This window comes from Camellia sinensis, chromosome 5, assembly GCF_055761805.1.
Source record: "Camellia sinensis isolate YWXY chromosome 5, ASM5576180v1, whole genome shotgun sequence".
NCBI classification, from domain to species: domain Eukaryota; kingdom Viridiplantae; phylum Streptophyta; class Magnoliopsida; order Ericales; family Theaceae; genus Camellia; species Camellia sinensis.
Window position 1 is genome coordinate 39,554,040 of NC_138965.1, and position 12,961 is coordinate 39,567,000.

A 12,961-nucleotide genomic window follows, 5' to 3' on the forward strand; every position below is an offset into this window, starting at 1 on the left:
ACTTTTGTCAAGACACATACAAGCTTCCAGGAAAAACCATGTAAATTAAGATAGCATTTCTCTCATCGTTTTCTTACTTGGTACTTCATTTACATACCGTGACATCTATAAATATCCATGGTGCCTAATTGGTCTCTCTTTGAGCTTTAATCCAATGGCAATTGTCAGATCCCAAGAAACCTCCTCCCCCAATTCTCATTGTAGTTATGATGTGTTCTTGAGCTTTAGAGGTGAAGATACTCGCAAGACGTTCACTGACCACCTCTGCACAGCTTTAGTGCACGCAGGATTTCGTACTTTCAGAGATGATGATGGAATTGAAAGAGGCGAGAATATTAAGTTAGAATTGAACAAAGCAATTCAAGAGTCGAAGATTTCAATAGTTGTCTTCTCGGAGGACTATGCATCTTCAAGTTGGTGTCTCGATGAACTTGTCATGATCCTCGAACGCAGGAGGACTGTTGGACATGTAGTTCTACCTGTTTTCTATCATGTGGATCCATCTCATGTGAGGAAGCAAAAGAAAAGTTTCAAAGAAGCATTTACGAGGCATGAAGAGAGATTTCGGGCAGAAGCGAGTGAAAGAAAAGTCGAATGGATTGGCAAAGTGGAAGAATGGAAGGCAGCACTTAGAGAAGCTGCAAATTTGGCAGGGATGAACTTACAAAATCAAACTGACGGGTAATTTCCTCCCAAGTCCTTTTCTTAGCTAAAGTATTTCATACCAGGGCCTTTTCAATGAAGAATTATGTGTTCAAATTTTGGAATGAATTGTTTTGTTAATTATGACAGATTTACATAGTTTAATTTTTGTAAGATAACCTTCAAACACAAAAGCATCCTACAAGTCAGTTTCGCAAAAAAACAACTTGAATTTATTAACTCACGAATTTTTTAAGATGCTCTTTTCAAGTTATATGAAAAGATCACGAGTTGCTATTCATTTCTAATCATAAACATTTTATTGAAAGTTGGCCCATTATTTAAAAGTTTCAACAACTTGGCTTGCTAATCAAAAATTGAAAAACATAGAAGTTTATATTAGACAAAAGAGTATTGTTTCAAAACCATGATAGTGAAAACCCTTTCTTTTGATAGCGAATCATCAGCAGATCATAATCCATCATCTGCAACAGGACATAACACAGCAACAGTTGTAGTTTAGTATATGGTGTACTATGTCACATATGATCAATATGCTGTAACAGAGTTAGTTAGAAATGATTAGTTATAACAGAGTTAGTTAGAGGTGGTTAATTAGTTAGGATTGTTAGCATTGTATCTGATATGTATATATATATCATTGTAAGTGAGCAGAGAACTAAATGAGAATATAATTCAACAGCAAACTTTCTTCATGGTATCAGAGCAGTAAAGCTCCAACGAGCATCTCTCTAATGGCATCATCTCCAATGATGATTCCATCATCTCCACCATCGTCTTCAACTACAATCTCTTCGAATCTCAACATGCTAGTCTCTAATCTGAGTTCTCTTGTGACTGTAAAACTAGATAATACAAATTTCATTATCTGGAGCCATCAAATGAAGAACATTCTTCGCGCTACCGATCTGCTGAAGTTTGTTGATGGCTCGTATCCATGTCCAGAGGACTGGATCTGCAATTCATCTGGTGTAAAAATGTGCAATCCTGAAGCACTTCAATGGAAGATGATTGATGCACATTTAATAAGCTGCATTACAGCCACACTCTCACCTGTTATCTTCACCACTGTTCTTCATCTTCAAACTAGTTCAGAGATTTGGTTTGCATTAGGCAAACGATTTACGACTTTATCAAGATCGCATATTCATCAGCTTAAAAACAAATTAAACTCCATCTCGAAAAATTCTGACTCAATGGAGGTATATCTCAGAAGCATTAAAACTCTTGTTGACCAACTTAGCATTGCTTCCTCACCTCTTGACGATGAAGACATTGTTCTTATTACTTTGAATGGCTTACCTGCGGAATATGATTCCTTCAAAACTGCAATTCGAGCAAGATCAGAGAGCATATCCATGGATGAGCTTTCATCCTTACTATGTTCAGAAGAAATTCACATTGAAGGAAAAATAAAGCAGTCCTCTGCTCTTACTGTTGCCTATGCAACAATGAAGGAGTCTCCATCATCCAAAGGTTTCACTTCTTATCACAATAACCGCGGTTCTTCTCGCCATGACTCAAGAGGTTCCTACCGAGGGTCGTACAGATCTGGTCCAGGCAGCTCTTCAACCTTCAGAGGCAGATCTTCAACTCGTGGCAGATCCAATAGAGCAGATTTTGGTTCTGGTAAATCAAATTTTGGTTCTGTTTGTCAAATCTGTGGTAAACCTAACCACTCTGCCTTGGATTGCTGGCATCGACTTGATCTTGATTTTCAGTCCCAGTTATCTTTTTCTCCTCACTCTCACTCCCAAACTCATTCCAAAGCTTATGTTGCCTCCATGACCGATGATACTACATCTCAGCCCTCCACACCTTGGTTTCTGGATTCTGCTGCCTCTGAGCATGTGACAAATGATCTTCATCGTTTAAACTCCTATCAGCCTTACTCTGGTTCTGACCAAGTTACTATTGGCAATGGTGACTCTCTCCCCATTCACAACACTGGGAAAGGTATTTTGCCAACTCCACATCATTCCTTTAAGCTTAACAAAGTTCTTCATGTTCCTACTATTTCATCTAATCTTCTTTCAGTACAACAATTAGCAAAAGACAACAATTGCTCTATCATTTTTGATCACTCTTCCTTTGCCATTCAGGACAAAGTTTCTAAGGCTATTCTTCACAAAGGATATCATGCCAATGGTTTATATCATTTTACTTCACCTCCTGCTTTGTCTTTGCCTTCTTCTACTGCTGCTGCATTTTCTACTACTGGTTCAACCTCATCTGCTGAAATTTGGCATAAAAGATTAGGCCATCCCTCTTTTTCCAAGTTTCAACCACTTAAGTCTCAGTTGTCAATTGTTTTCAATAAAAATGACTTCAGTTGTATTGATTGTTCTGTTTCCAAAAGTCATAGACTTCCATTTAAACTTTCAAATTCTACTGTTAATAATCCATTGTCTTTGATTCATAGTGATGTTTGGGGTCCGTTTCGTGGCTCCTCTACTGGTTACAAATATTATGTACTGTTTGTTGATGATTTCAGTCGCTTCACATGGCTTTATCCTCTTTTTAATAAAAGTGAGGTATTTTCCAAGTTCATGATTTTTAAGGCTTTTGTTGAAAAACAATTTGATCTTCCTCTTAAAATTTTACGAACTGATGGTGGCGGTGAATTTGCTAATCATTCCATGTCCAACTTTATGAATCTTCATGGCATACTTCATCAACACTCTTGTCCTCATACTCCATCTCAGAATGGAGTTGCCGAACGGAAACATTTGCACATCACTGAAACAGCTATCTCTCTTCTTCATCATTCTTCTTTACCTCTTACTTACTGGTTTGATGCCATTGCTACTGCCACATACCTCATCAATAGGCTTCCCAGTGCTTCTCGGTCGAACTGCTCTCCTTTTGAACTTCTTTTTAAAACCAAACCTGACTACACACATCTGAAAGTGTTTGGCTGTCTCTGTTTTCCTTGGATGAAGCCATACTCCTCTCATAAATTGGCTCCCAAATCTACTCCTTGCATTTTTCTTGGTTATCATCCATCTGTTAAAGGATATCGCTGTCTCAATTTTGCCACAGGTTCTCTTTTGCTTTCTAGACATGTTCGATTTCAAGAACACATTTTCCCTTTTGCTGCTTCTTCTACTGCGCTTCCTTCTCCCCCTTCTTTGTCCACTTTACACCAATTTTTCTGGTATCCTTCCCCTCTCCACCGAACTGCTGCTCTTGCTCCACCTGTTGTTTCCCAGTCTGCCTCCCTACCATCTGCTGTATTTCGGCCTTCTGATCAGCCTGTTATTTCCCAGTCTGCCTCTCTTCCTTCTGCTTTGTTTCGGTCTTTTACTCAGCCTTTTGCTTCTACATCTGCTGTCCCACAGTCTGCTTCGCCATCTGCTGTCCCACAGTCTGCTTCTCCTCTTCCCACTCAGCCTACCTCTTCTCCTTCTATTCCTATTGGTTCTCTTGAGGTTGTTTTACCTCTCCCACCTCCTTCTACTAATACTCATCCCATGCAAACCAGATCCAAAGGCATGCCTTTCTGTTTGTCTACCTCTCTTTCTTCTCCTTCTCTTCCTGCTGATTCTTCCACCGAGCCCACTTCCTATACCCTTGCTCTTTCTTCTCCGGTCTGGTTCCAAGCCATGATGGATGAATACACTGCTCTTCAGCAACAGGGTACCTGGTCTCTTGTTCCTCTTCCATCCTCTAAACATTCTATTGGTTGCAAATGGGTTTTTAAAATCAAACGCAACTCGGATGGTACTATTGCCCGGCACAAAGCTCGCCTTGTGGCTAAGGGATTTCTCCAACAGCAGGGTGTGGATTTTCAGGACACCTTCAGTCCTGTGGCCAAACAACCCACCATTCGTATCTTACTTTGTTTGGCCTTACATTATCAATGGCCTCTCAAACAATTGGACATTAGCAATGCTTTCTTACACGGCCAGCTTCAGGAAGAGGTGTATATGGACCAGCCACCGGGGTTTGTTGATCCACAAAATGCTTCTTTAGTTTGTAAACTCCACAAGGCTCTCTATGGTCTCAAACAAGCTCCCCGAGCTTGGTTCTCCACATTTTCTTCTTTTCTTCTCTCCGAAGAGTTTATTCAAAGCAAGTGTGATTCTTCATTATTTGTTCGCAAAACTTCCACCTCTGTTACTTACCTTTTGATATATGTGGACGACATTCTTTTAACCGGCAATAATCAGTCTTATATTCAAACTTTGTTGGCTCATATGCACCTTGCTTTCTCTATGAAGGAATTAGGCAATATTTCCTACTTCCTTGGGATTTCAGTTCAACCTACCTCTACTGGTTTCTTCCTCTCTCAGCATAAGTATGCTCAAGACCTTCTTATCAAAGCAGGCATGGTTGATTGCAAACCTTGTGCCACACCTATATCTGTCAAACTCCCCAATGCAGCTGCTGATTCTCTGCCATGCTCTCAACCTTTTCTTTATCGTAGCATTGTTGGGGCCCTTCAATATCTTACAATCACCAGACCCGAGTTGTCTTACGCTGTGAATCAAGCTTGTCAATTCATGCACTCCCCCACAGTGGGTCATTTCTCATCCGTTAAACGCATCCTTCGATATGTGAAAGGCACATTGGGCCATGGTCTTCAGTTTACTCCTAGTCATTTTGGTTTACAGGCTTATAGTGATTCTAATTGGGCTGGGGATCCGACTGACAGGCGTTCTACTTCTGGCTATTGTGTTTACTTGGGCACTAATCTAATTTCCTGGTCTTCCAAAAAGCAATCCACCGTCTCTCGCTCTTCCACCGAAGCCGAATACCGCTCTTTAGCTCATACTGCCGCCGAGTTACTTGGCTTCAAATGTTGCTTGTTGATTTCTCTATTCCTTGCACCTCTCCTCCCATCTTATGGTGTGATAACCTGTCCTCTATATCCTTGGCTACCAATCCCGTGTTTCATAGTAGGTCCAAACACATCGAAGTCGACTGTCATTTTGTTCACGACAAAGTTGCAGCCCACCAACTCCTTCTCAAGTATGTTCCCACCACAGACCAGTTCGCTGACATTTTCACCAAGCCCCTTTCCACTGCTCGGTTCTCTTATTTGACTCACAAGCTCATGGTCTCCCCTTCGCCCATTCGCTTGACAGGGGATGATAGCGAATCATCAGCAGATCATAATCCATCATCTGCAACAGGACATAACACAGCAACAGTTGTAGTTTAGTATATGGTGTACTATGTCACATATGATCAATATGCTGTAACAGAGTTAGTTAGAAATGATTAGTTATAACAGAGTTAGTTAGAGGTGGTTAATTAGTTAGGATTGTTAGCATTGTATCTGATATGTATATATATATCATTGTAAGTGAGCAGAGAACTAAATGAGAATATAATTCAACAGCAAACTTTCTTCATCTTTTCATCTAAGACTCTTCCAATTGTTTCAACAAAGGCAGCAACATGGTCTTTTGGTTCAGTATTGCATGAGTATTAGCAATTAAATTCAATTGATGGCATTCTTATTGTTCTTTATTTTCCATCTTAATCTAATAATTAGACTCGAGTCAAAGTTTATCCAGAAAATTGTGAAAGTTGTTGGGGACAAACTAAGTCGCACAACCTTGGGTATTGCCCCCCACTTGATTGGAATATATTCTCGAGCCAAAAACATTGGGCTTTGGTTACAGGATGAGTCTAGTGATGTTGGTATAGTCGCAATTTGTGGGATGGGTGGAATGGGGAAGACAACCATCGCCAAAGTACTATATAATTCGAACTTTTCAAGATTCGAAGGTAGCAGTTTTCTTGCAAATATAAGAGAAATTTTAAAACAACAAGATGGTTTACTTCAGTTACAACGACAACTTCTTTCAGATATGTTAAAAGGAAGAAAGGAAAATTTGTACAGTGTTGATGAAGGAGTTGTAAAGATTAAAAATGCATTATGTTGCAAAAAAGTTCTTGTAGTCCTTGATGATGTGGATACATTAGATCAATTGGATGCAATACTTGGAATGAGAGACTGGCTTTCTCAAGGAAGTAAAATCATCATAACCACTAGGCGTGAGCAATTGCTCAAGGCTCATGAAGTTTGTCGAGTGCACCAGGTTGAAAAATTGGATAATGATGAATCTTTAGAGCTCTTTAGTTGGCATGCCTTTGGGAAAAACCGTCCCATTGATGGTTTCATAGAGGACTCGGAAAGGGTGGTGCAGTACTGTGGAGGGCTTCCACTAGCTATCAAAATTTTGGGTGCTTCTTTGTTTGGAAGAAGCTTAAATGTTTGGAAAAGTCAACTACAAAAATTGAAAGCAATTCCCAATTCTGAAGTCATTGAAAAACTCAAAATAAGCTATGACTCTTTACAAGATGACCATGACAAAAATTTATTCCTCCATGTTGGTTGTTTCTTTGTGGGGATGGATGAAGATCAGGTAGTTACAATTCTAGATGGATGTGATTTTTACACAATGGTTGGGATTCAAAATCTCATTGATAGATGTCTATTAACAATTGATGAACACAAAAAGTTGGTGATGCATCAATTGGTTCAAGAAATGGGAAGAGAAATTGTTCGGCGAGAATCACCTAAGGAGCCAGGAGAACTTAGTAGACTTTGGAATTGCAAGGATTCCTTGAATGTTTTGAGAGAAAATACTGTAAGTATTAACCTTGTTGCTTCTCATGTTTATTTGTATTTATTTCTATAGTTATTATACTTATATCGAAAAAATGATCTAGAAAAATATTTGTATAATATAATAAAAGAAAAATATGTAAATTATACCAACGGTTCATCTAGTTTGAGTGAAGTTTTACTCTGATTTTTGTATTTTTAATTTGAACAATTTGGTCACTACACTTCTAATATTTATTTATTTATTTATTTATTGGCAATGTGGTCCCTCCATCATGCATTGTAAGATTTGAATTGAAAAAAATTATTTGCAAAACTAGATGGACTAAATTGAAATTTGAAACAAATTACAATGACTACCAGTGTAATATATTCATTACACTGGTGGAGTTTGTTTTGAATTCCACTTTGATATATTACACCAGTAGTCACTGTAGTTTGTTTTGAATTTCAATTTGGTCCCTTCAATTTACATGTAGTCTTTTTCTGTTTCAAATTCTAACGGTACGTATCAAGGGAGTATGTTACAACAAATTTAAAAGTGTAGGGATCAAATGATTCAAATTGAAACTACAAAAACTAAATTGACATATCGCTTAAACTACAAGGACTGATGGTGTAATGCAACCCCAAAAAAAAATCATCCAGAATATTGTGACAATTGTTGGATTTTTGAAATTATGAGCTTCATTTGTGGTTTTCTATTTGAAAAATGCCACATCATTTTGTATCATTGATCTTTGCAAAAATTATAATTTTATAGCATTACTCTTATTGATAAATATCGCCCTCCTCTTGTTCATCGTCAGGGGACTAGAAAAATTGAAGGCCTCAAGCTTGATATGAATTTGTTAAAGGAAGATAAATATGACAGGACAATATTTGGCGTTAATAGAAAACGTCATTACGATGAATTCCTCGACATGCCATTGTTGTCAAATGTAGGCAACTCATTTAAGAGATACTGTTTCGGTTTCTCAAAGAATGCAGGCACTGCTCTAGGAAATTCAAATCAAATACCTTTGGAAGTTGATGCATTTGCAAGGATGCACAAACTAAAACTTTTACAGCTCAAATATATACAAATAAGTGGAAGCTTCGAAAATTTTCCAAAAGGATTACGATGGTTATGTTGGCATGGATTTCCTTTAAAATCTATACCCCATGATTTCCCTTTGGAGAACTTAACTATTCTTGACATGAGTTATAGTAGGTTGCAAATAGCTTGGAAAGGAGCCAAGGTATGTTACAGATATGTATATATATTTAATTCCGTTTGAAAACTAAAAGAAGTACTAATAGTAGTTTTTTTTTCTTGTTTTACAGCTTCTCGAGTCATTAAAAATCCTTGATCTTAGTCATTCCCATTGCCTCACTAAAACTCCTGACTTCTCGAAAGTCCCCAATCTTGAGAGGTTGATATTGAAAAACTGTGCAACGTTGGTTGAGGTTCATGAATCCGTCGGACACCTTCAGAGACTTGTTTTGTTTAATTTAAAAGATTGCAAAAGTCTGAAGAAGCTTCCGAGAAGCATTGGTATGCTAAAGTTTTTGGAAACACTTGACATCTCAGGCTGCTCAAATCTTGAGGAATTGCCAACAGAGTTGGGGACTATGGAGTCTCTAACAGTGTTCCATGCAAACAAAATTGACAGAAGTCGATTATTCTCTACCAGTAAGGAGGTTAAGTCATGGCATTCATTAATCTGGCCTTCTCTATTGAAGCCAAGAAGAAGTATGGATATTTCATGGTCTTTTTTACCACGGTCCGTGGTACACTTAAGTCTTGAGAACTGTAATTTATCAGATGATGATTTTCCTAGGGATCTTAGCAACCTATCCTCGTTGCAGATTTTAAATCTGAGTGGTAATGCAATTCGTAGCGTCCCAAATTGCATCAGAGGTCATTTTGGACTCCAAATCCTTTATTTAAATCAGTGCGAAAAGCTCTGGTCAGTTGAAGTGCAGCACAAATTAAAAGAATTATGGATCGGAGGATGTATATTGTTGGAGAAAGTAATCTTACAATCACTTCCATTAACCATAGAATATAATAACATACGTGGCAATCAATTAACCACGCGCAGGTTGGAACCACTTAGGTACGTGTTCATGAATGAAAAAATAGTTGAGATTCTGGGAACATTCAAGCTTGAACCTTTAGGAAATGTTGACATGGAGATACTTAACAATTTAAGCTTGTCCAACATAGGATTCATGGGATGCTCAAATGTTCTGCTTTCATGCCTTTGGTCAAACAAAAAAAGGAAGCTTCCCCTGCAGGTCTCTCTCTCTCTCTCTCTCTCTCTCTCTCTCTCTCTCTCTCTCTCTCAATATATACATAATCGTTAAATTAATTATGCTTTATGTCGCATAGGGATGTCATGAAACACACATATTCTATGCTTATTGTTTGGGAAGCAAGGTTCCAGACTGGTTTAATCTTAAAAATGAAGGATCTTCAATATCATTTACTGTGCCGTCGCATCTTAATTTCAGAATCCGATGCTTGAGTGTATGTTCTATTTATGCACTTTCCAATAATGGAGAAGAACATTATCCCTTTAATTGCAACGCACATACTATTATCAATAATACGACCAAGAGTCTGATTTGGAGTCATTCCCCATATGTCTTTGGCATTCCAGAAGCTGATGAGGATATGATGATGTTAAGTTATTGGAAGTTTGAAAATCAGTTGGAAAGTGGCGATGAACTGAATATTTCAGTGGTTGGAGAAGGAGATTTTCAAGTGAAGGAGGTCGGAGTCCATTTTGTGTACAAAGAGCAAGAAAAGAAGAGTAGCCAATCAACTAGTGAAGAAGCATCTATAATATTCCCAACTTTTCATCTAGAGCCAAACACACTCCTATGTTAAACTCCATTTAGGATATCTAAACCCAACTCCAAACTTGATGGTAGGTGTAACCAAACACCCCATTTCAACACAAAAAAAAAATTAGAAGTGCAGATTTTTTTTCTTCATTCTTCATTCTCTAACTTCTCTCTACTTTCTCTCTCATTTTCCTTTACTTTCTTGGAGGCCAAACACCACACCTTTGCTCCACCCTTACACCACCACCTTGACCCACCATCTCCACCACCTCCGGCCACCTTATCTCGCCGGAAAATGGGTCCGGTCGGCACTCCTTGAATCCATCCGAAAATAACACAATAGAAGCACAAACTCTAGATTTTTCTTAATCTTTTGAAGAATCAAAGCATGGGATTTATTTTCTTGATGGATTAGAGGCTTGTACTTGGTAAGAATCTTTCTCTAAAAGTTTAGTTGAAGGTTTTACATATTTTGAGTTAGAGATGATGAAATTTTTGTGTTTTAGATCTATTATGATTTGGGGTTTGCTTGTTGAATTTTATACTCTCAATTAGTTTCCATGAATGTTTTACATGTTTAAAAAAAAAAAAAATGGTCAATTTGATGGTTGATTTGGAGATTTAGATTTTTGGGTTAATCTAGGGTTTGAATGTGATGTAAAAATTGGGGATTTTGGTGTTAGGGAATTTATATGTTGAAATTGAGTTCATAAATGATGGATTGGGTATCTCTATGTTCTATGGAGGAATTTTATAAGTGATTGAAGAGATTTTACTTAAGTTGTTGAGTTTATACAAAAATGTTGATTTTTGACTTTTGTAGTAAATTGATGGTGGTATTGTGCATATAAATTGATTGGATATTTAAAAAGTTACTAACTCAAAGATGTTCAAAGGATGGGTGTTATGGAGATTGGATAAGTTATTTGTTTGGGTGATTTAAAGTTGGAGGAGTTCTTTAGCTTGCCATTCCTTAGCATAATTTTATTTAGGATCATTTTTGTAGATGTTGTAATTTTCATTGAAAGCTTTTCCTAATTTGAGATCCTATTTACTAATTGTTAGGATTGGAGGAAGGCATCTCTCCACCTCTTGGAAATTAATTTGTAGAGTTTCAAATCTACACTTTTGCTATTTTTGGAGGTGAGTATACTTACCATGGAAATTACCTTACCTCTATCTTTATTACAAAGTTTGAAAATAATTTTTGAATTAAAGGAAGTGAATGATACATTTCATCATGATATATGTATAAAAAGAAAATCTATAAATTTATTGAGGCCAAGGGTTGAGTTTTAATAAAGATACGATTTCATTTGTATAATGAAGCATTAATTTTTTTATGAGAATTTATTTAAGTTGAGTCTTTCAAATTTTATGATGATGATGATTGAATGACAGTGAAATGTTATGTGAGGGTATTTATTTTATTGATCATATAACCGAATATAGCCTTTGGGGCCACAAGGGCCAAAATGCTTTGGGGTCCTGGGGACCGAAATGTTTTAAGGACCATAAGGGTCGTTGTATGTATAAGGGGTCCTGGGGACCGAAACATTGAAACAAGAATTGAAGTGCTACGATGACATGAGCTATGCTCCTATGGTTATGTTCTGGGTAACGGTACCGTCACCACCTAAGTCGCGAGGTAACGCGACCCTAAGGCTATGTAGTGGATTGTATGATGGACAGGAAATCTTAATGTATTGAAAAGTTATATTTTTGTTTACTTTCATTATCCAAATGTATGTTTTTTTTTCTGCCTTATGAGATTCCTTGGAAAAATCCTGATAACGTTTTATGAAAATTGTATTGCATCATTTTTATTTTTATTTTGTATAAATTGAAGTCCAATTAAGCTCTTATGTTTAGTATCTTTATTTTGAACCCTATTGGTAGGAGCAAGTTTTATAACTCCATGGTATTGGTATACTCATTGGGCTTTAGCTCATTCTTTTAAATAATTTTTTTTCAGATTCATAGACTTTTGTGTGGCTCGCCTCAACTTGGAAGACTAGAATTTTTTTTGAAGGATCACAGGTGGGCATCTTGTGGTTGAGGTTTTGCTTAGGGTCATTCTAGGATGTAAGCTTACCCTTTTTTTATGAAGGAGGTTGATTGTAAAAATTGCTTATGAAGTTGGATGTATTGATGGATTCGTGATTAGTATGTATTATATTTTTTTTGGGAGGAAATGCTTGGGAACTATCTTGTAGCATGATAATATTTTTTTGTCTTTGAATAGATCATCTCATATATGTTAGGCAATTGAAGGTGCTATAGCGTTTGAGGTGCACCCTCTTGGCAGGGTTTTGCCTTGCCAAGATTGGGTCGTTACATTTTTGGTATCAGAGCATTTGGTTATGAATCTGTAGACTAGTTATTTTAGAATTAAAGTTGATAGGGTATTGTAGTTAGTAATTCGATTAGTGATGATGTTTAATAGCGATCTAGTATTCTAAGTTTTAATTGTCTTGTTATACAGGCGCGTATGGCAAGGCGAAGAGTTCATAAGAGTCGCCCCCTTATGGAAGTACTTGAGGCTGAGCGAGAGCCACATCTTAGTGTTGGAAATGAAGTTCCACCTCGGGTTCAGGAAGAAGAGATTGAACATGAATCGCATAATGAGCAAACTCAAGAGTCAAGTGCCAATCCAGAAGTGGGACATTCAGATAGAGTCGTACCACCAAGGGTTGACACAGCTCCAGCATTTTTAGACCCTAGTGTGCAGCGCCTTTTAGAGTCAATGGCTAGCCTAGCGGAGAGGCAGACTCACATCCTTGAACAACAGAATGCAGCACAGTCAAGGCCATTTGTGCAACCTACAGAGAACCGCCTCACCGCAATTGAGAGGTTCAAGAAGTTGGGGGCTCCATCATT

General features: G+C 37.6%; 1 protein-coding gene across 2 annotated transcripts; it reads left to right on the plus strand.

The window, feature by feature from the left end:
- The first annotated feature begins 16 nt into the window (after window positions 1-16).
- On the plus strand, window positions 17-12,349 carry LOC145790568 (disease resistance protein RPV1-like). Of its 2 annotated transcripts, XM_082868655.1 has the most exons (7): window positions 17-681; window positions 6,167-7,268; window positions 8,056-8,487; window positions 8,573-9,529; window positions 9,624-10,509; window positions 11,147-11,224; window positions 12,057-12,349. In XM_082868655.1, the coding sequence occupies exons 1-5, from the start codon at window positions 155-157 to the stop codon at window positions 10,122-10,124; spliced, it is 3,519 nt and encodes a 1,172-aa protein (XP_082724781.1). In that variant the 5' UTR covers window positions 17-154; the 3' UTR covers window positions 10,125-10,509; window positions 11,147-11,224; window positions 12,057-12,349. The 2 variants fall into 2 exon arrangements, with proteins under 2 accessions (XP_082724781.1, XP_082724782.1); XM_082868656.1 differs by lacking the exon at window positions 11,147-11,224.
- Window positions 12,350-12,961: the final 612 nt, after the last annotated feature.